This window comes from Magnolia sinica, chromosome 6 (assembly GCF_029962835.1).
Source record: "Magnolia sinica isolate HGM2019 chromosome 6, MsV1, whole genome shotgun sequence".
NCBI classification, from domain to species: domain Eukaryota; kingdom Viridiplantae; phylum Streptophyta; class Magnoliopsida; order Magnoliales; family Magnoliaceae; genus Magnolia; species Magnolia sinica.
In genome coordinates this window covers 91398408-91421627 of record NC_080578.1, presented here as the reverse complement: position 1 = coordinate 91421627, position 23220 = coordinate 91398408, and the positions used below count along the sequence as shown (strand labels likewise).

Here is a 23220-nt window from a genome sequence, read left to right as displayed (position 1 = left end):
TAAACCGACGGTCCAAAATCTTCAACTTTGCATAAGAGTAGACGAGCCAATTCACTTAAGTTTCAGTTCATTCCTTTAGGGTATTTGCACTTCTCATGCACTCGTCCTTTGGCTCAAGTTGAGCGGTCCTAGACCGTTCCCAGGTCCGACTCCCGCGATAGATGTCGAGCCCAGTAAGATGGACATAATTCTATAGTTTTGTAACCAGTGGCACACCAACGAGCGGTCTAGTAAAATGAATTAGGTATTGAGATTTCTCGTGGACAATGATTAGGGTTTGGATTAACTATGCTCATAGTGTGGCCTATTTATAACTATTGAAAGTGAAGATTTAGTCATGATTATTCTAAACCGTCGGTTTTAGGCTAAAACAATAATGAGGTTAATTTGGTCTATTAGCCAAGATCCGGGCCTTATCTGACTTGGCTTCAGTTAGATCTTTAATTTGGTCATGATTGTCTTGATTGGTTAGCGATGGGTCGGTTAGATTTGGATCCTATGTGAGTAAATCATGGGGCTACACCTGATGTTCAAGTGATTGAGCGGATTCGTTGGCTTCCTACAGTTGATTAATCAGACTTGTGCGGTTCTTTACTGGTACCACCCCTGTATAAACTAACATTGAGTGTTAATGGTCATTAAGTGATATTATAAGTTAACTAATGGAAAAAAAAATTCAATGATTTTTTTGGAAATCCAAAATAGTGAAAATCCAAGATGTTACACGAACCCTTGACCGGGTGTTGAAACTCCAGACAGTCTACCACTAGAGCAAGAGTAAGGATTCAGTCAGTCACAATGGATTACTGGCAATGTGGGATGCTGCACAATAAAGCACCATATGATCACCTGAAAATAACTGGAGCTCTTGCATAGGATCACCTGAAAATAACTGGAGCTCTTGCAATAAGAACTTGAGCCATAACATCTCACTTACCAATGACAGGTTTATCAATGTATATTGAGGAACTTTTAACACTCCCCGCACATGCAAAATATATCACGGCAGCATATTTGTTGTCCCCGGGATTCAAACACTTGACCTTTTGCTTTGATACCATGTAATCAGAGTTTTATTTTAATTGTGATTAGGGAATAATAAATCGCCCCCTCTCTCATTTATATTAATAGTCTAATAGAATATGGTAGTCCACAGGGCTTTAACATATTGGACGCAGATTGCCTACTACTGGACGGTGCTCTGTGGGCCCCACCATGATGTATGTGTTTTATCCACGCCGTCCATCCACAGGTCAGAAGGTTGGGACTGCTCGTGGAGATCTTTGGCCCATTGCCCATCCACTACAGGGTTCGCAAGATGAATAATCTAATTACAGAAAGATGCGCCTCACCTGTAATGCTTGGCTGAAATGAGAACCCAGCATTGTTCGAGACGAGAAAAGCATCACGAATTAATTACAGGGACCTTACCCTTGATGAACACGCCCAATTCTGCATGTGAGGCGCACAATGTAGATATTGATCAAATGCCTCAAAATCTTCTAGATCAGAAGACTCTTAACCCTCCCATATTGGCCTGTTCTATGTTGAACGAGGCCCTGACTGAAGAGCAAGGATCTCTCAATGTGAGAGATCACTGACTAATGGGCCCATCAGATCAATGACTCATGGCCCAACATGCATGGAATTCAGAAGCCTCAGCTACTGATCGACTTGGTCAGTGCAATTCCTCATCATCATAGTTCGCCTTAACAACACTTCTTCATAATGTTCAAAATCTTCTAAAGCAGCCCAAACACTCTTCGAGCCATCCTAGATAAAGGCTCTGCCCGTCCCGATTGCTGCCATATTTCCTTATCTCTAGTAAAATCATCACCATGATTATCACCATCTCCACTATCTTCTTCTTTCCTCTGTTCTTCTGTAATAAAAGATGGATCTACGAGACCCTCCAGTGAATCTTCACCCATGCGTTCCTTCAAGCTATTTCCACTCTCTTCATCCTCCACATCTCCAGTCATTGATGATTCCTCCACATCCCCTTGAGTTTCCTCATTGCGAACACTCACACATCTTTTCTGTGCATTCCCATGCAACTTGTCTAAAGTCCTCCATGTCACTGCATCTGGCACCAACCCGTTCTTCCTCATCTCCCTCACTAACCGATAAGCCTCTTGCTTCAAACCCAAATTGCAAGCACTATCAATCACAATATTGTAATTCACAATCTTTGGAGCAACCCCACAATCGACCAATTCATACAAGAAATCACATGCCTCATTCATCCTTCCAGCATCACATAAGCCTCTAAGTATCGCCGCATAAACAAAATCATCATGAATCTTCGACGGCCAAATAACACCATCCCAAAACTTCTTAGCCTCTTCTATTCGGTTACTTCCAAAAAACCCATCTAAAATTATAGTGTAAGTCGTGCTATCAGCACTCACACCCTCCCTAACCATCCCACTGAAAATCTCCATCGCCACATCAATCTTCTGGAACTTACATAACCCGCGGAGAACAACATTATAAGTCACAACACTTGGCCTACAACCACTCTCGGGCATTTTCCGATGCAAGAGATCAAGTGCTGCATCCATCAGACCCACATTCAATAGACCGCCTATAATGGTGGTGAAAGTCACTACATCTGGACCACAGAAATTTCCTGCCAGCATGTCATCTAAGACTTTCATAGCATCATCAACTCTACCCATCTTGCAGAATCCGTGAATAACAGTATTAAGTGTAACCACGTCGGGCTTGCATTGATTCTGAAGCATTGAAACAAGCGCATTCAGTAACTCGCTGGTATTATCCAGAACACACAACGCGTTCAAGTATATATTGTAGATCCGGGTCTTGTCGGCGACTCTGTCTAACATGAAATCGAGCACGTCCTTGGCCTTGCATAGATCAGACTCTCGGCAAAGACTCTCAACCAGGACCTTATATGTAGGCTCCGTCAGCAAGTAGCCGAATTCAATCCCTTCTTTAAACAGCTGATAAGCTCTCATACAACCCCCTTCCTTGCTAAGACCATGGACTATAGAATTGTAAGAAACCAAGCTAGGAACAAACCCTCTCTTCCTCATTATATATACAATCCGAGATGCCCCATGATTCCGTCTGGCCCTACACAGCGAATCTATCATCTGACCATAAGCAAATTCCTCACAAACACTCTTCCCTTGCGGCATTTCCTCTGCGATCTTGAAAACTTCATGATAGAATCCCTCTCGACAGAGCGCATCAACAAGATTCGCAAAAGATGCATTATTAACAGAAGATGGGCCTTCTTCATCAAGCATCCACTGCCAAAGCTTTTGCATCAGCTCCTTCCCTTCCTCAACCTTACGTTTCCGCAGGACTCCTTTCAGAAGAATGCTGTATGTAAGCGAATTGGGCGGGATGCCCCTCTTGAGCATTTCATCGAACAGCTGTTGGGCGACACCCAATTCACCGATTTTGCAAAACCCATTAATGAGGGAGGTGTAGGAGACGGCATTGGGAGAGTGGCCCCTGCTCAACATATCATCGAACAGTTGGCGTGCTTCAAGGAGTTTCGAATCTGAGCACAGCTGATCAATGAGGCGGTTGTAATTGATGATGGACGGAACGAAACTGCCGTCCACAGCGATCATGCGGTTCACGACGCGTAACGTGAGAGAAGGGGTACGGGCGTCGAGGAGGCGGGCGAGGAGGACGTTGCAGGTCCGATGGTCTAGGGAGAAAGACGGGGAGGCGAGGGAGAGGAGGAGGCGACGGTGGGCCTCCGAGAAGCGGTCGGACCCACAAAGCGCGTGGACGATGCTGCTGAGATTGAAGGGAGTGGGGACATAGCCACGGAGGCGGAGACGATCGAGGAGGTGAATGGCCGCATCCACATCAGACTGGGTTGTGCAGAGGGTATGGATCTTTCGTGTCCAGTATGTACGGTTCGAAATGCTAATCTTTTCTTCATCTGCTTGATCTTCGTCATCGAGCGGTCCGATTTCGGGAGAGAGAAATTCAAGGGTGTTGATGAAACGGAGGAGAGCGGGTTTCCGAATGAGGGGTCGGGGAAGAAGGATGGAAGCCATGTTTTGATTAGATTTTGGGATGCGAGGGGATTCCAAGCACATTATAAAATTTTGAAAACTGGCAAGGGCTTTGTGGGGCCCACCGTGATGTACACGTTTTATCCACGCCGTCCATCCATTTTAACATATCATTTTAAGGCAATAGCCTAAGGAGAAGTCAGATCCATGGTTCAAGTGGGCCACACCACAGGGAGCAGTGGTGATAATGAATCCACCGTTGAAACCTTCCTAGGGCCCACCGTGATGTTTATTTGTCATCCAACCTGTTCATAAGGTCACATAGACCTGGATGAAGGGAAAACACAAATATCAGCTTGATCAAAAAACTAGCTGGCCCACAAGAAGTTTTCAACGGTAGGCGTTCGGTCCCATTGCTTCCCATGGTGTGGCCCACTTAAGCCTTGAATATGCATCTTTTTTGAGCTCATGCCTTTAAATGGATGGACGGATGGATAAAACACATACATCACGGTGGATCCCACAGAGCCCCTGCCAGGACCGATTCCGTAGTGGCAAGGGGGATACGACGCAATGGGAGCAGATTGCGTACTGAGTAAACTCTGTGGGGCCCAATGTGACTTATGTATTTTATCCACTCCGTCCATCTATTTTATCAGATAATTTTAGGTCTTGAGCCAGAAAATGAAGCATATCCAAAGCTCAAGTGGACCACCCCACAGGAAACAGTGTGGATCAAGCGCCTACCGTTGAAAAATTCCTGGGGCCACAGATGTTTTGGATCAAGCTGATATTTGTGTTTATCCTTCATCCATGTTTGGTTGATCTTAGGAACAGGTTGGATGACAAATAAACATCACTACAGGCCCTAGGAAGGTTTCAATGGTGGAAATCATTATTCCCACTGCTTCCTGTGGTGTGTCCACCTGAGCTTTGGATATGCTTCAGTTTTCGTCTCAACCCCTAAAATGAGCTAGAAAAACAGATGGACGGCATGGATAAACCACGTACATTCATGGTCAGCCCAACAGAGTTTACTCAACTGTATAAAGGAAAGAAACTGATTCTCTGTAAAGCTATTGTAGAGAAAATAATGTTGTATGGAGCAACCATGATGCACGGCTTACATCCACTCCATCCGTTGAGGCCCACCTCTTCAAGTTCACACGGTATCCAAAATAAGGTAGATTCAAGAAGATAGATGGGTGACAACACATTGTACAACTAGGATGGGAATACCCCCATTAAAATGTACGGACACACTGTTTTATATATCACATCTAATCCAGTAGGATGCTCCCCACTAGCATGGATGATTCAGGTCATTTCAAAACTTAGGTGGGCCACACAACGTGATTTCAGAGGTTTTAGGCATGATTTCACGAGTATGATCACCCCTAGCTTTGCTTTCTGTCAGCCCATACTTGCAAGTACTTCCTTTCTTTCACTTAAAATGTAATTCTCTCTCCTTTTTTACTATTACCTGCAAACAATCTAATTCTCTCCTTTTTTACTATTACCTGCAAACAATCACCCGCAAACCACTTGCATCATGCGCTAATATGTTGATAACACACCCACAACCCTTGCTGTTCGCCCAACCCCGCATAGGTTAAAGGCCGTCTCTCTCGTAACCTCGAAAATTGACATTTAACAGATTTTTTTTTAAGAAATCAAAACCTAAATTTACTAAATGCTTGGAAATGAAAATCAACCTTCATACTGACTCTCTTTTTTTTCCTCTCAAATAGGGAAAAGTGGATACCCATGAAAATCAGTTTTATGTTCTAAAGTTCTCATTACTCACAAATAGGCCCTAACTAAAGGAATTTTAAGCGTTGGTTACATACCATACCATATTGTAAGTGGGTCCGGATCGGGTCCATTTTTGGGTGGTCCAAATCTAATGGATGACAAATACACAAATTTCAAGGAAAAAGCATAAATATCTAGATGAGAGAGAGAGAGAGAGAGAGAGAGAGAGAGAGAGAGAGAGAGAAAGAGAGCTAACGCAAGCATTAGATGAGCCCTGTAGGAGAAACTCTTATAGATTTCTTACTATATAGACTCACATAACAACAGTGCAGCTGTAGTCAGTGTCCATTGAGCTATACATACTACCAGCCTATTTGCTTCCATTACAAATATACACACGACCCAAATCTCAAATTACATACAGCCGTCCCTTTGCAGCCCACTCCCATCACAAATGGATCCTGCAAGATTAAGCACCAGCGTTTGTCATTCATGTGATTGGTGGAATTTTTCATAGACAATAAAACATCAAGTTAAAATGAACTTTTCTTTTCTTTTCTTTTCTTTTTCTTTTTTTTTTTTTTTTTGGGGGGGGGGGGTAATTTCAGACGAATAGGGTCTGTGGTTAGGAAATCTGGACCATCAGTGTGTTGCCTTTTGGATTGAATACCAAATAACTACCAATTTTGGAAGTCATAGCCGCCATTCTTGAGAATTTTCAGCTGAATGTGGAGTGTGGACCACTGCTATATTATTTTAAGTGTCCGTTTTTAGGGCATGAATCAGGAGGTTGGGATCATCCTATTGAGGAGTTTTTGAAGCATGGTCCATTCACAGGGGGATGCAACAGACTGATGGTCTAGATTAATCAATAATAGGCCCTTGGCAAATGCAGAATATTTTAATATTTATTTATGGGTTTGCTAACACCCACAGGGATACCCAATCATCAATCGGGACCATTCATTCAATAGTGCCATTGGGACAAAACCGTGGTGCAAGAATCACACCGATCGGATGACCATAACCCTATGAACATAGCCAATTTGTTCTAACCGTCCGTTTTGTATGAGCCATATATTGCATGGTTAGAATCATCAAACCAAAGGGCTACTTATTGAGTGTCAAATATTGCATAGTTTCCCCTATTTATATCTTGGTTTTATGAACATGATATTGCTTAATATTATATTTTATACGTGTTTGTATTGCAAGGTGGATCTATGAGCTTGGATTGAAAAGAATGTTAAAAGCATGGATTTAATGCTCAAGAATCACCGAAGCAAAAGATGGATCTTAGCAGACCAGAATTGAAGAATTCACATGCCAAAGATCCAAGAAAACCAAGTGAAGAATGAAGAGAATCGAAGACTTGAAGTGAAGAAAAGAAAGTCTAAAGATTTGCTTGCTTCGACCAGTCTAAGCCCTGCTTTGACTAGTCCTAGCTCTGGCTCAACTAGCCGAAGAAACTTTGGCTTGAACCTAGCAACAAAAACTTTTAATTTCACGCAATCTTCGACCAGTCGAAGGTGACCCTCGACCAATCGAAGATTGTTCTCGACTAGTCGAGGGTTACGCAGATTCTGCGCGAACTGCGTAAATTTGAGGCGGTTTCCGAACTTTTCTAACTCCGTGCGAAAGTTAGAGTTCCCCAACTATAAATAGGAGTTCTTAGGATGTTCTTAGACATCTTCTAGGGTTTAAGGAGTGGAGCCATCATCCGAGAATTTTTCTTCTTCTTCCTTAGTTGTTTTTATGTTTTTCTTAAGAATTTTTAGTTCAATCATGCCTATAGTTGGTTAAACCTCTTAGCTAGGGCTAAGAGGTGAAGCTTGTAACGTGATTAGGATGTTTGCTTTGCTTTGATTCATGTTTTGTTGAACTCTCTTGGATTCTAGTTTGATTATAAGGAATATTTTTAGTTTTTAATGGTTTGTTGTGACAAATTACAATAGATCTGCAATAGCTTTGAATATCTTCTTTTTCTCTTTGAAATTGTGGGATTGGTTAATCCTATTGTTCACCATCGTCCCTTGGGCATAGTAATTCCTCCCATAATTCTCCTCTATTGATGATTAGATCCATGAGAAGTTTAAAGATTCAATCATCTCTCTCTTTTTCCCAATTGGATAGGATAGGACTCCAATTCCATTTGAATTTCCTAAATCAAGCAAGGTAGCATCCTGATTGCTACAAGTGGATCCTTGGCACCCTAGTTACCACCTTTAAATTTATTATTTAACCTTATTTACAATTATTCTCTTCAATTATTCAGATTTAGTTTTAGTTCTTCATCTAGTTCTAGTTCTAGTTAAATTCAGAAGACACACAAGTTCAGTCCCTATGGATTCGACCTCGGTCTCACCCACCGAGATTATTACTACATCGCGACCCTACACTTGGGGTTGTGAACACTACTTCGGAATCAAAAGCAATACAAAATGAGATCTATCAAATAGATTGTACAACATGATGATTGTACCTATTTTGTTTCTCTGCTCAATCTTGACTATCCATTTCCAATGCTATTGGTCGGATGCTTACGATCATCCGATTGCCATGATTTTTGCACCATGGCTTGTCCCTAATTGTATGAAAGAATGGATGGGCCAGATTGATGATTGGGCATCCCACGTGTCACTATAAAGATTTGGGGATGTTGCTAACGTCCAATGGTGGGGACATTAGCAAAACCCTATATTTATAGAAGAATAAGATACCTACACAAAGGTAGTTAAGCAACCTTCCAGGACAAAAGAAAAAACACCACACAAAGGTGTTTACAATCATCATCATCATCATCTAAGCCTTTATCTTAACCACCTGGGGAGAGGTATTACACAATGCTCAAGCCAAAACTGTGTACCGTATAGTCCTGTTCCGGATTTAAGTTTGCACAAATGGGGCCCATCATTCAGTAATCCAAACCCTTCATGTGATGGGCCATCGCTTGTGTGCCAAAACTTCCCAAACTGGAATGTCCTAGCTATAGAACATCTGGTATTTTTTTGGTTGAACAGCTGTATTTTCTGTCTTAACTATCTCTGTAAGCCATCTATATTTTTGGTACATGGGCCATCCACTGGGCCCATAATATCAATGGTTCAGATCACCGAAACATTGACCCAGTTGTTTGAACTAAAAACCTGAAGTATTATACAATGCTCAGGTGAAAGGTAGTAGAAGAGTACCATTCAGGCCTTCAGTTGGCACAAGGGGAGAAAATACAGCAATGGTTCAAATTCAACCAAGAAAAAAGTCTAAAAATTTTACAGCTAGATTCTTCCAGACTGAGTACTTTCGGTGCATAGCCCATCCACAGTGGGCCGTACAAAAACCGTGGTTGAAAAGCTTGAAAATTTTGACTAAAGAACAACTGCCGTATTGAGTAAATCATTTGAGTTTTTTCCAAGTTCTATTTGGTAATTAATATTTAAAAGTATAATATTCATAGATTCATTGTAGGCAATCGAGTTCTGTCAATTTCATTGAGTTTTTTACAAGTTTGTTGAGTTGGGTAGTGTTTTTTTTGAGTCTTCAGTGACTTGCGATCAAATTGAGGTTTTTCTCAAGTCTCGATGAAACCCAATCAGGTAGAGTAGAATTGACCGAGTTGAGACAAGTTTTTTTTTTTTTCACAAGTCAAAAAACAAAAAAAAAAACTGAAAGGTACTTTATAGACTTCCAGCCCAGGCATTGCATAATATCTCTAGCTGCAAATATTCAAAAAGGCTAAAACTAGGCAGGTTTCAACCAAGTAGATTGGGCTACAAAACGATAATGACTGCTTATCTTTACCCTCTAAATCATAACAAGAGGATGATAAGAGAGAAGCGGATTTCAACTTTCTATCCAAAATTTCCAAATTGTTGAAATGAAGTCCCCCCATGATTTTTTTTTTCTCCTTTTTTTCAAATCAAGCTAATTTATGAGGTTTGATCAGTAAGGGCAGCAAGGGGCACAAGACGCTATAAGATTCGTAATATAATTTTTTTCCTTTGAAAGACAACCTGTAAAAAATATTTAATCTGTACTTTCTTATTCTTTCAGGGATGCTATTATACTGGTGTAATTTTGTTGTCTTAAATCTCTTCTTCTTCTTTTTTTCACTTTTAAGTCTATCTGTTTTAGACTATTTTGCTTCAAGGATGGGTACAGCAAGAATCAGGTTTAGCAGATCTAAAAAATCCAAACTTTGAGGATATGCGTACAGACTGATTACTGCTAGTAAGTAAAATAATAACTTTTTTTAAGGGGTTATAATAATTATTTTAAAATACTTCAATACCAATATCAAAAGCTGAATTTGTTACCTACATGCTAAGATCACTATAAAAATCGAGAAATCTAATGGCCCCAGAGTTCAAAATCCTAGTGGATCTGAATATCAATCTCAACGGGGAACCATTATTCTCACCATCTCACCCTTATTGGGGTGGAGCATCATCTCTTCTAGAGGTTCCTCTCTTTGTGAAATTCTATTCGGCAGTGTCCTAAAATACGCTTTTAACTCAGTACACACCCTGAGGCCTGGGCAAGCGACTTATCCAATTAATTCAGGTGCTGTTTTGTTGGAGCACGCTCCAATGGTACTACCAGGCAGATATGGAGGAGCCCAGTGGTGTGTTCATGGGATCCAACCTGTCCATTGTCACTCAGGACAGCATGGACAGCATGTCAATCAGGACAGCATGGACAGCATATCAATCAGGACAGCATGTCAATCTGTCAATCAGGACAGTGTGGACAGCATGTCAATCTGTCAATCAGGACAGCATGGACAGCATGTCAATCAGGACAGCATGGACAGCATATATTTAGCCAGAGAGCATGTCAATCAACACAGCATGGACAGCATATATTTAGCCAGACAGCAAGTCAATCAGGACAGCATGGACAGAATATATTTAGCCAGACAGCAAGTCAATCAGGACAGCATGGACAGCATATATTTAGCCATAATTAGGTCATCTATTTATGGCATATATCTTGTACAGTTATTGATTGTATATATCTTGTACAATTATTGTTTACTTGTTTGTTAGCCTAGATTGATGTTAATAGCTGCAATTCAGCCTTGTAATTAAGCCTAAAATTTCTATATAAACAAAGGAACCTCACAATGAGGACATTGAATCCAAAATACTTACATGGTATCAGAGCCTGTTCTGAGATTTCTGGGTTAGGACTAATCTGTTGGTCTCCTTGGCTGTCGATACCTTCAAAGGAAGGTGTAGACAATTCCGGTGGATTATAAACTGCTGTTCAGCAGTTTCTGTTGAGGGTAGGAAGTTTCTTTCTTGCTGGAAACTCTCATTTTGTGGTGATTAGTAGCTGTCGGCGTGTCCAGTTCTTGCTGGAAACTCCATCTTAATCTCCTTTTGTTTTAGGCTTGCTGGTTGTAGGCTTGTTTTTGGACTAGGGGTGAGGTGGATTTAGTATTATCTGTCTTTATTACTGGGTTCTGGGCACCATGTCTACTAGCAACTAGGATTCTTTTGGTGTGTGCTTCACGGGCAAAAATTATTCTGCCTGGGAATTTCAATTTCACCTATTTGTCCTGGGGAAAGAGTTATGGGGTCACATAGATGGAAGTGATCCAGCTCCTACTGACCTCTCTAATTTGGGTCAGTGGAAAGTGAAAGATGCTAAAGTCATGACATGGATTTTAGGATCTGTTGATCCTCTGATTGTCCTAAATCTGAGGCCGTACAAGACTGCAAGAGATAAGTGGCAGTATTTAAAGAAGGTTTACAATCAGGACCACATAGCCAGACGCTTTCAGTTGGAATATGAGATCGCCAATTACACTCAGGGCAACCTCTCTATACAAGATTATTTTTCTGGGTTTCAGAACTTATGGGGTGAATTTGCCGACATTATTTATGCTAAGATACCAGCTGCATCTCTCTCTGTTGTTCAGGAGGTTCATGAACAGAGCAAGAGAGATCGGTTTCCAATGAAGTTACGGCTGGAATTTGAGGCAACTCGCTCCAATTTGATGAATCGTGATCCTCCTCCCTCTTTGGATGTGTGCTTTGAGGAATTACTTCGTGAATAGCAGTGTCTTGCAACACAGGATACTTTTCAGCAGAACCGCATGACCTCTAATGATGTCGCTTATGCAGCTCATGAGAAAGTCAAGGGTAAGGATAGGCAGAAGGTCCAATGCTTCAACTATAAGGAATATGGGCATATTGCTGCTCATTGTGCCAAGAAATCTTGCAATTATTGCAAGAAGCCAGGACATATTATCAAAGACTGTCCAACTCGTCCCCTGAATCGCCAAACTAAAGCCTATCAAGCTGCGGTGGGTACTTCTGCTTCCGCTAATTCCTCTACAGTTCGTGATCCCTTCATTCTTAGTCCTGAAACAGTTCAGCAGATGATTATTTCAGCCTTTTCAGCCTTAGGGCTTCAAGGTAACAGTAAACTACCATCTTTACCTCGGCTTGTTGATTCTGCTACATCTAATCATATGACTAGTTCCTCCAACACTCTTACCAATGTTCGGAATTATCATGGCTCATCGTACATTCAGATTGCTAATGGTAGTCAATTACCTATTCATGCTGTTAGGGATATTAATTCATTAGTTAAAGAAGTTTTTGTATCTCCTGAGTTTTCTACTAGTCTCATTTCCGTCAGACAATTGGTTGATAACAATTGTAATGTTGGGTTTTCTCGTGCTGGTTGTATTGTACAGGATCAGGTGTCGGGGAAGATACTCGCGAAGGGGCCTAAAGTTGGACGATTGTTTCCTCTACATTTTTCCATTCCTTCTTGCATTTCTTTGGATTGTACCCTTGTAAACAATAAGGGTGAAGTATGGCACAAACGTTTGGGTCATCCTAACTCTATTGTTCTATCTCATTTAGTAAACTTTGGTTTGTTGGGTAATAAAGATCAATTTTCCTCTCATCTCTTTTGATTGCTCAACATGTAAATTAGGTAAGAGTACATCCCTTTCCTTTCATGCTCATGGTAGTCGTGCTGAAAGCTGTTTTGATTTGATCCATTGTGATGTGTGGGGTATTACTCCTGTTATATCTCATGCAAATGATAAATATTCTGTCACGTTCATTGATGATTATAGTAGGTATACCTGGATTTATTTTCTTCGTTCTAAATCTGAGGTAGTTTCTGTGTTTCAACAATTTGTGGCTTATATTGAAACTCAATTCTCTTTAGGCATTAAAGTGTTAATGTCCGATTCGGGTGGTGAATATATGTCTCATGAATTTCATGCTTTTCTTAAGCAGAAAGGAATTATTTCTGAGCATTCTTGTCCTTATACACCTCAACAGAATGGTGTTGCTAAACGTAAGAATCGCCACCTGTTGGAGGTTGTTCGAACGTTATTGCTTAAATCTTCCATTCCTTCTAAATTTTGGGTGGAAGTCTTATCCACGGCAGTTTATTTAATTAATAGATTGCCTTCAAGTGTCTTGCATTTTGAATCTCCCTACTATCATCTTCATCATCAGCATCCCAACTATCTTGATATGCATACCTTTAGTTGTGTTTGTTTTGTTAATTTGCCATCACATGAACGACACAAACTTTTTGCCCAATTTATTAAATGTGCTTTTATGGGTTATAGTTGTTCACACAAAGGTTATGTTTGCTATGATCCATGCTCTAACAGATTTTGTATTTCTCGTCATGTTGTTTTCTTTGAAAATCAGTCTTTCTTTTCTACTCATGTTGCATCCTTGCCAAAGATCAATATTCTTCCTCATTTTGATGACTTGACTCCTATTCCTGAGCGATTCAAACCTGGATTTGTGTATGAATGGCGACGACCGACTTTGCCCCTTCCTGAGCCTGACCCAACATCTGAGCCTGTTCAGACTATTCCTTTTGCAGATGATCCGGGTTCTGACATTGTTCCTCGCCGGTCTACTAGAGTCTCTCATCCTCCTGACGGTATGGCTTTTCTCATACATCTCTTCATACTACTTTGTCCTCTATTTCAATTTCATCATGTTATTCCGAGGCTGTTAAGCATGAATGTTGGCATGAGGCGATAGCCGAAGAACTTCGGGCTCTTCAGGACAATCACACATGGGATGTTGTTCCTTGTTCGGCAAATGTTAAAGCCATTGGTTGTAAATGGGTTTACTCGATTAAGCTGCGTTCCGATGGTACTCTGGATCGTTATAAGGCCTGATTGGTTGCACTTGGTAACAAACAAGAATATGGGGTGGACTATGAGGAGACCTTTGCTCCAGTCGCCAAGATGACTATGATGCGGATGGTTATTTCTATTGCAACGTCCCAAGGCTGGCCACTTCATCAAATGGACGTTAAAAAAGCATTTCTTCAGGGTGATCTCAAGGAGGAAATTTACATGGCCCTGCCGCCTGGCTTGACCTCCTCCTCTTCTTCTGATGTATGTAAATTGAAGCGATCTCTGTATGGGTTGAAACAGGCTCCCCAAGCATGGTTTGATAAGTTCCGGTCTACCTTGCTTCAGTTTTCCTTTGAGCAGAGTCAATATGACTCCTCTTTGTTTCTTCGTAAGACCTCTGCTGGTATTGTTCTTCTTCTTATTTACGTTGATGACATTGTTATCACCGAGACGGATTCAGACTTGATCACTCGTCTACAGCAACATCTTCAAGCCTCGTTTCATATGAAGGATCGTGGTTCTCTTACATACTTCTTGGGGTTGGAAGTTCACGTGGATCCTTCTAGTATCATTCTGAATCAACATAAGTACACACAGGATTTGATTGCTTTAGTTGGTCTTAAGGATACTTCTTCTGTGGATACTCTTCTAGAAGTAAACACGAACTATCGTCGTGAGGAGGGTGATCTGCTGTCTGATCCTACTCTATTTCGACAGCTGGTAGGCAGTTTGATCTATTTGACTATTACTCGGCCTGATATTTCCTTCGTTGTCCAGCAAGTTAGCCAGTTCATGCAGACTCCACGCCATCTACATTTGGTTGTCGTTCGTCGTATCATCCGATACCTTCGAGGGTCCCCTAGCCGTGGATTGTTCTTCCCAACCGGCTCTCCTCTTCTCCTTGTTGCATATAGTGATGCGGATTGGGCCGGCTGTCCTGATACTCACCGGTATATCACAGGCTAGCATATGTTTCTTGGTGATTCCTTGATCTCTTGGAAGAGTAAGAAACAACCTCGTGTTTCTAAATCTTCTACTGAATCCGAATACCGTGCCATGTCTGCTGCTTGTTCTGAGATTATCTGGCTTCGTGGGCTTCTGGCTGAACTTGATTTTTCACAATCTGAACCTACACCTCTCCATGCTAATAATACTAGTGCCATTCAAATTGCTGCTAATCCCGTTTTCCATGAACGAACGAAGCACATTGAGGTGGACTGTCATTCTATTCGGGAAGCCTTAGACACTCGTATCATTTCTCTTCCTCATGTTTCCACTAACCTTCAGATAGCTTACGTGTTTACCAAGGCCATGACATGACAGCGCCATCAGTTCCTTGTGGGCAAATTGATGCTTCTTGATCGACCAGCATCAATTTGAGGGGGGATGTCACTCAGGACAGCATGTCAATATGTCAATCAGGACAGCATGGACAGCATGTCAATCAGGACAGCATGGACAACATGTCAATCAGGACAACATGGACAGCATATATTTAGCCAGACAGCATGTCAATCAAGACAGCATATATTTAGCCAGACAGCAAGTCAATCAGGACAGCATGGATAGCATATATTTAGCCAGAGAGCAAGTCAATCAGGACAGCATGGACAGCATATATTTAACCATAATTAGGTCATCTATTTATGGCATATATCTTGTACAGTTATTGATTGTATATATCTTGTACAATTATTGTTTACTTGTTTGTTAGCCTAGATTGATGTTAATGGCTGCAATTCAGCCTTGTAATTAAGCCTAAAATTTCTATATAAACAAAGGAACCTCACAATGAGGACATTGAATCCAAAATACTTACATCCATGAGAAGGAACATATTGAGAAGGAAAATCCACCGATGACTAGCATGGGGGCCAACTGTGTTGTGCATATATAACCAAGGCCGTTCAGACCCTTCATCCAGTCCAGATGAAGGGTGAGGCCAGAATTCAGACTGTTTTGCAACTCAGGTGGGCCCCTGTAAAATTTGAGGGTTGGTGTTGCCTCCCAGATTGCTCCTTTGCCACAGCCCAACTTACTTTTGGATCAAGCTGAGCTTTAGGTACTGGGGATTTTCTGAGGAGACGTGTCAGATAGACAGGTTGGATGGTCTAAATACATCTTGTGGGCCCCATATCTGCCCAGTACATCATAAGCTAGCAGGGGTACCTATACCACTAGTGCACGCCCCTTCATTGTTTTATCTTTTGATTGCGATTCAGTTTCATCGGAACCTCCCCTTGCTTTTTGTTTATGGGTTTCCTTTGGAGCACTTGATTTTGCTTCGAAGTGTGAAATCTTGAATTGATTTTTCTTCTGAAGTCACTTATATATGTCATATTTGATTCTAGGGGGTTTCCGTCTGAGGTTTTCCATGTTTTTAACGAATACAACAAATTTTTATGTGAAACAAGACACATGCATATTTTTTCCCTTAGAATTTAGGTTTCTACTGAAATGCAGTTCTCCTAGCAACTTTCTAGTCTTGAAGTAGACCATGGGACCAAAAGCCTGTTTTCTTAAAACAAAAATCAAATACAGTGCTAGCTGTGAAGCTCAATTGTTCTTCTTGTTTTCTTTTTCTTTTTTACTTTACTGGAGTTTTTTAGTTCAAAATTTTGTTTTGCGTGCATTCTCTAATGTAGAGATTCAAGACTTAAAATTTTCTAGCAGACCTATTCCGGGTTTTTCAGCCTTAATCAAGCTATGGCCTGAGACTTTTGTTCTGTACAGCAACCTATGTACTTGGTTATCTCTGGCCTGAGACAATTCCTACAAGAACAACAAAAGCACAAATGAAGGTCATGATTTCTCCTAGCAGATCCCAAGAACATGTTTGGATGTGTGGAATCCGTGGATTTTCTACAGGAGAAGTAATGATTATGCAATGATAATTTCCCTGCTTAGTGCAGAAACATGGATTCCAAAAATGGGTTGCGGTTTGGATAGCAAGTGAAATCCTCAAATTCATTAAACAACAGTACCTTTTTTCTTGTGCCTGAGAATTCCGACAGTGGATAGGAGTAATGATTACTGTGTGAAATCCATGTATCCGAATAACCCAACTGTCTTGTTAGTGGAAAACAATTCCCGTTTGTGCATGAATTTTGTGTATCCAAACATGCCCTAAGTTACTTTCTTTTCTTTTCAATTCTTTTTGTGTCTTCTTAAGCAGTGGGGTTGTTTGGCGACAGATCATTTTGTTCAGCAAATATGAATGAAGATTAAGAATATGACAGCTTTAATTCAACTGGAAGTCTTTGATAGTTTTGCACTAAATAAGTTTGATGGAAGGAATCATAAAGCAGATGAATGTACCTCCATGACTCAAGCTTCACTTGCATCTGTTGTAATCAAGCGCACTCCCGCATCATATTGTAATTTGGTGCCACAACTGGAAGAAAAAGAAAAAAAGAAAAAAGAAAAAAACGATTGAAGGATTGTAGTTACCCAAATCTGCAGTAAAAACTACTTGAAATATGCTATTTAACTTGGACAAAGACGTGTGTTCCCCACTGATCGTAACTAGTTACATTAACTAATTTGGTCGTTTGATAGCTAAAAGCTTACTTGGAGCATTTAACAGTATTTGTAGAACCGCCACTAGGCACCGAAAGTATGGTTCCAAAGAAGGAGACGTTTTCCGTACCGCAGTTAGGACATGGGCCCTAGAAATTGTATCAATTTGTCAAATATCGAAGCATTCCAATTTTGAAAGAACTTGGACGTGGGAGTGGAATTTGATCCGATACCTTTAAGATCAGAAAATCTTTTACGATGACATCAGTGAATGCCTTTGCTAGCCAAAAAATGAGAGGCAGAGCAGCAAACCATGTGAAAATGAAACTGAATGGCTCCGGCAGCTGCATTGTTATGATTGAACCATAGTTAAATTTATGGGTGAATTTACAAGATAATAAAATTTGTATCCAACAAGCAAAGGTCACATATCATGCAGAGAAAACTTGCATCCAACCAAAATGACTATAATGATAATTTAAATAAAATAAAATAAAATCATGTACAAGGAGAAGTATACTCAAATGCTGCAAATCTTCACAGGTAATATCATTACAGGTTCGAGCCATAATAGCACGGATGATGGAAGTTGGGTCTTGATTAAACATGAGAAATTTGAGCAAAGAATCTTTCAGAGAATTGCAAGGTCCGGTTTTATCCGGATGCAAGCTCATTGTATGAGGGTTGCTCAAATACATCCTGATGTATTGCAATGTGATACGACGGGACTTTATTGGTTGGAACTGGGTTTTTCAAAATGACCCAAACCGTTTATGTGATAGGACTCCCCTTAGATGGAGGATGCCAGAAAATTCTATCAGATTGAATGTTTCAACCCGTAGAATAGGCAAAGATTATGGTGAGCATCCATTTTCAAAGCAAAAGAGCCAAATTTCAAATGTTTGACATAATCGAATTTAAGAGATTCTATTTATTGTGTATCTACCACACAAGTTGGCACTCATTGTATAAACAGTTTGGATCATTGGAAGATTATCCAGATTCAAAGGATAAAGTCCTGACATAACACATCGGAATGTATTCGAGCAAACCTTTCATTATATTACAAGGTGGCTCCAAAAAAGGAAAAGCTTGGATATAATTATAGAGAATGTTTGTGTGTCATTTATTGTACTCCCTCATAGCATCATAACTTTGTTTAGGGTTGAAGTAAATAAGTTTAGAGTGGTTAGACAAAACTCTCACGCAACTCTTTCTACCGTTCACTTCTTTTCTTCTTCCCTTTTCTCTCTCCCTCATGGCCCCATAACATAGCTATGGTGGTGGCTCATGGCACCATGACTTTGTTTAGGGTTGAAGTCAACAAGGTTAGAGTGGTGAGACAAAACTCTCAGGCAACTCCTTCCATTCACTTCTTTTTTTTTTCTTCCCTTTTCTTTCTCTTTACTGTGCTATAGGATTGAACAAGGTATCAAAACCAGCAAAGGATTAGATCCAAAGCTTTCCCCTCTCCTTGTTTTCCCTCTTTCTCCCTTGTTTCCTTCTCTTTTCGTTTTCCCTTTCTTACACAAGCCACCAAAAATCCCGCCTACACCGCCCCAACCACCCCCCCACCCTCCCCCCCAATATCCCACCATCCATACCAGCACCTCATTCCAAGCAACCAACATCCACTGACATTCCCCCACAGGTGACCCATCCCATGATGATTGGGAAAGTGATAATCTGATGGCTATGTCATGGTTCCTCTACTCCATGCAACCAAATCGTAATCATGGATTGTTATATTTCCTAAAGACTATGAAGTCGTTTTGGGATACTATGGCCAACCAGCAAGAGGATATGGCTCAGATGTATCAGTTGCACTGTGAACTAATGAAACTGCAACAGGGAGAGATGCTGATTGAGGATGAGTATGCAGCAATGCGATGGAAGCAGGAGGAATTAGACCATTGTCAGCCTGTTGTGTGTACTCCAAAGGAGATTAAAAAGCTAATTGAACAACAAAGAACTTTTGAATTTGTGGCCAAGCAACATGCTCATTTTGAACTCATAAACTCTCTGTCCTTTCATCAAAACCACTTTTCTTTTTTCCCTAAACCCTTTCTTATAGTACTTCCTAGCTGCAGCTTCTTCTTTCACAGCATTTGAAGTCGTCACAAGATATCAAATATCTTCTATAGAGAATATAAAGTGAAACATTCTAAAGTTTTCTCGAGTTGTCTTCATTTGAGTTATTTTTTGTGCATTTCATCCCTTGTCCATTATTTGTAGAGGGTGGACTAAGATTGCTACGTACACCTAAACTAAGACGAAGCTTTAGTTAGTAGCTTGAGTTCACTTGATGGTAAAACTCAATTTTCCTGGAGGCACAATGTGCCAATTATTAGCTTTGGTTGTTCATTTTCCATTGATGGAAGAGAAGATTTTTATTGGTAGATGTTTCTCTGATTCCCCCGGAGTATTTTGATTTGTTGAACAAAACATACAGCAAAGTGCTTCATCTTTGCTCAGTACTCTCTGGCATAGGCGTCATAAACTATATTTCAATGTTGAGCTCCCATTCACCTAGTACTCTTTTTTTCTTTTTTCTTTTTTCTTTTTTCTTTTTTTTTTGAATGGTCTCTCCTAGTACTTCATTCTACACAATCAAATTCTAAAATAGCATTCATGGGAATAGCATTGAAGGGAGTAACATACACATCATAAAAGTCTTTTATGGGTGCTTATTCCTATTTAGTGCTTTCAATGCTCAGTATATTGTTGATAGGGTGCTACACAAACAGTAATTTTGTCACTCGTTCTATCAATGTGGCCTCTTGAAGTGCTTCTAGTCAAATTCCTTTATGGGGATTGCTCGTAGCCAACAGATCCTGAGTTTAAATCCAGCCTATGGGACTCTCAGAGCAAAAAATGCAGGAATTTAGCTTCGAAGCCCGATTCTGCTTGATCGGGTATGATCTCGCCTGCTAGCCTCCTGACACGTGGCCCGGTCGATTACCTACCATCAGTCGGGGAGGTCGTCTCAACGTCAGCTCTTCACACGTGCATAGGAGATGTTCGTTTGGATGCCCCTCTCTCTTTCGAGCGTGCAGCTTTCAACTCATTATCTTACATGTGCGAAGTAGACACCTGTGTGGAGTAGTTCCCTTTCTCTTTCAAACGTGCTCACTTCGACTCAACGTCCAGCACAGGTGACAACTTTCTTCCCCTTTTATCAGCAAATCCGATTTTACTCCCCAGAGAGGCGTTGTTGTTTCCGGAACTAATCCAGCCTGTGGAGTACTTTTCTGGGGAGGACGTCTCCTCCTACAGTCATAGTGCCAGGAATTAGAATCGGAGTAGGTTGTGGACTCATCTCCAACCGACTGCAACTCGGAAGATATGCAGGCTTTGGTGGAGCTCTTCCAGATGAAAGATTCTATCAACATGGGCTCTCAAGAAACAGCGGACACTACAAAAGAGGCCATAGATGTCCCCCCCCCTCAAGTGCTTACAGCTTCGGAGCAGCAAAGGTCCCTCACACCAGATCAGAAGCCGGAACCTAAATGGGCAGCTTTGGTTGAAGTTGTTAAAGAGAAGTGGTGGATTCAAGAAGCTCTGGGGCACTTTGGGAGGCAGATTCGCATGACTTTTGGTGATCTCCCAGAGGATTACTATGCCCTATTTCAGATGGTGGAAGAGTGCAGGAGGCCGAAAGACAGAGCTTCGTCCCCCAACAACTCCATCAGGCCTTCCAGAAGCAGTAGAGAACTGGTTAGTTTAACTGTTGGCCTATCTTCTACCATCAGGGGCGTGGAAGGGGGAAGCAGGAAGGGGAGGAGGGGGGGATCCGTTCCTAAATGATGATCATCCTATCTTGGAATGTGAGGGGTTTGGGGAATAAGCATAAAAGAGCACATATCAGGGATATTTGCAAGCGACATAAGGCGCAGTTGATTGCCCTCCAGGAGACGAAGGTTCCCAATTTCAGCCAAAAACTCTTACAGACGGTCTGGGGTAATAGATCTGCAGATTGGGTGGCCACGGGCGCTTCTGGTAGATCCGAGGCAGTGGTGATTGCCTGGGACTCCTCTCTTTGGTCCAAAGGTACCAGTGCTGTTGAAAGACAATTCTTCTGGGATTCTCTGGTTATTCATTTCCGTGTACGGCCTGAATAAGGAAACTCGCAGGTCGGAGCTAAGGGAAGACTCATCAACATGTTGCACCAAGTTCAGTGGGCCATGGTGTATGGGGGGAGATTTTAACATTGTCTACTTTTCCTCGGAAAAATCAAATGGAGGGAGTGTTACTCACAGTATGAATGCTTTCTCAAACTGGATTGAATATCATGAGTTGATCAATCTGCCTTTGGAGGGCAGAAAGTTCACTTGGTCTAATGGTCAGTCTCGGCCAATTATGTCTAGGATAGATCGCTTTCTCGTCTCGTTGGGCTTGTTAGAGATCTTTCCTCAGGTGTCTCAAAAGGCTTTTCTGAAACCAATTTCAGATCATTGCCAGGTGGTGTTACTGATCGATGCAGAGAAATAGGGTCTGAAGCCGTTCCATTTTGAACTCAGCTGGCTGGAAATCGAAGGGTTTTTTTTTAAAAAAAAAAAAACAAATTTAAGGATTGGTGGCTGTCTTTTGAAGTAGAAGGCTTTGCAGCTTTCATCCTATATCCTACAAGCTGAAATTAATTTCTCCGCTCAACAGCAACTTCTTGTAAAACTGAGGGATTTCTATGGAAATGCTATCTTTGCTATCAAATCTCACCCCATCTATAACAATGTTGCTGATTTTGACTTTTGTGCGAGCATTAGTGAAGCTATGGAAGTATTTCATGTTTTTATCCCCCCTCCTTGATAAAAATGCTTCAAGAACGCTGCCTCCATTTAATTTCAATAGCATTTCATGTATTTATCCTCCTCCTTGATCCAGACGCTTCCAGAATGTTGCCTCCATTTAATTTCGTCCTTCTTGGTCCTTGCCGAATAATTTTGGACAAGCCTAACTCTCTGAGCCTGCTCTTCAGGGGAAATCTCATCATCCTCTGCTTTGGTGTCCAAGCCCCAAAGCTGAAAAGGGATATTGGTGGTTTCTACCTCCCATTTTCCCAACTCCTCCCTCCAAGCTTTAATGTTATCTTTCACTCGTCGCCAACACCTTCACTAGAATGTTATAAGGACCTCCCACAAGACTTATCGGCCGAAAGTCTTTTAACGTTTCTGCCTCGGAGACCTTAGGAATGATGCCTATGAAGGAAGCACCAATCTCAGTTGATAAGTGCCCCCTAGAAAAGAACTCTGTCATGAAATTCATAATGTCCCCCTTACTTCCAGAAAATCTGAAAGAGGGCTATTGGAAAGCCATCGGGACCCAACGCTTTGTCTTTTCCTAACGAATCCACGGCCTGTTTGACTTCTTCCTCCGTGAAAGGAGCCTCCAAAGATGCCGCTTGGTCCTCAGAGAAACAATTGAACGCCGGGTTGTCCAGCTTTGGCAACGAGGTCGCGGAATATCATCAGAAGCATCATTTCCGATAACCAAAGTGTGTTTGTCCCAGGGTGCAAATCTTAAATACACCTCGATTGCCCACAAGTGTCTTGATTCAAGGTATAAAGCAAGAGGCAAGGGTGTGGTTTGAAAGTTTTTTTTTGAGAGGCAACGAAAATTTCATTAAAAGAAAAGGAAGGGTACAAACCGCTGAGATAGCGAAACTGAGAACTTCCAGAAGCAGAAAAAAACAAAAACAAGAAAAAGAGAAACAGAAAACCCAAACAAACAGGAGAAGCGAAACAATCCACGAAAAACAGCTACACCCTGCCATTATGAGAGCCGATGAGAAGAGGGATGTGGCTGATGTTT

The 23220-nt window shown here is 41.3% G+C and overlaps 3 protein-coding genes across 3 annotated transcripts in view; 1 reads left to right on the top strand and 2 right to left on the bottom strand.

Moving 5' to 3' along the window:
- Positions 1-1469: 1469 nt before the first annotated feature.
- LOC131249061 (pentatricopeptide repeat-containing protein At3g18020) lies at positions 1470-4197 on the bottom strand. Its single transcript, XM_058249625.1, has one exon. It carries the CDS (start codon positions 4086-4088, stop codon positions 1743-1745), a length of 2346 nt encoding a protein of 781 aa, XP_058105608.1. The 5' UTR covers positions 4089-4197; the 3' UTR covers positions 1470-1742.
- Positions 4198-6027: 1830 nt separating this feature from the next.
- Positions 6028-23220, bottom strand: part of LOC131249062 (PGR5-like protein 1B, chloroplastic) — a 59428-nt gene continuing 42235 nt past the window's right edge. Inside the window, exons 8-11 of the mRNA XM_058249627.1 lie at positions 17646-17756; positions 17464-17561; positions 17212-17287; positions 6028-6220 (exon numbers count right to left, since the gene is read on the bottom strand). Coding sequence (XP_058105610.1) covers positions 17221-17287; positions 17464-17561; positions 17646-17756 — 276 coding nt within the window. The 3' untranslated portion in view covers positions 6028-6220; positions 17212-17220. The remainder of the gene's footprint in view (positions 6221-17211; positions 17288-17463; positions 17562-17645; positions 17757-23220) is intronic.
- On the top strand, positions 11416-11820 carry LOC131249728 (uncharacterized). Its single transcript, XM_058250496.1, has one exon. It carries the CDS (start codon positions 11416-11418, stop codon positions 11818-11820), a length of 405 nt encoding a protein of 134 aa, XP_058106479.1.

Bases quoted from the DNA above. Each gene is read 5' to 3' on its own strand.
- LOC131249061 (XM_058249625.1), bottom strand. From the start codon at position 4,088: ATGTGCTTGGAATCCCCTCGCATCCCAAAATCTAATCAAAACATGGCT.
- LOC131249728 (XM_058250496.1), top strand. From the start codon at position 11,416: ATGACATGGATTTTAGGATCTGTTGATCCTCTGATTGTCCTAAATCTG.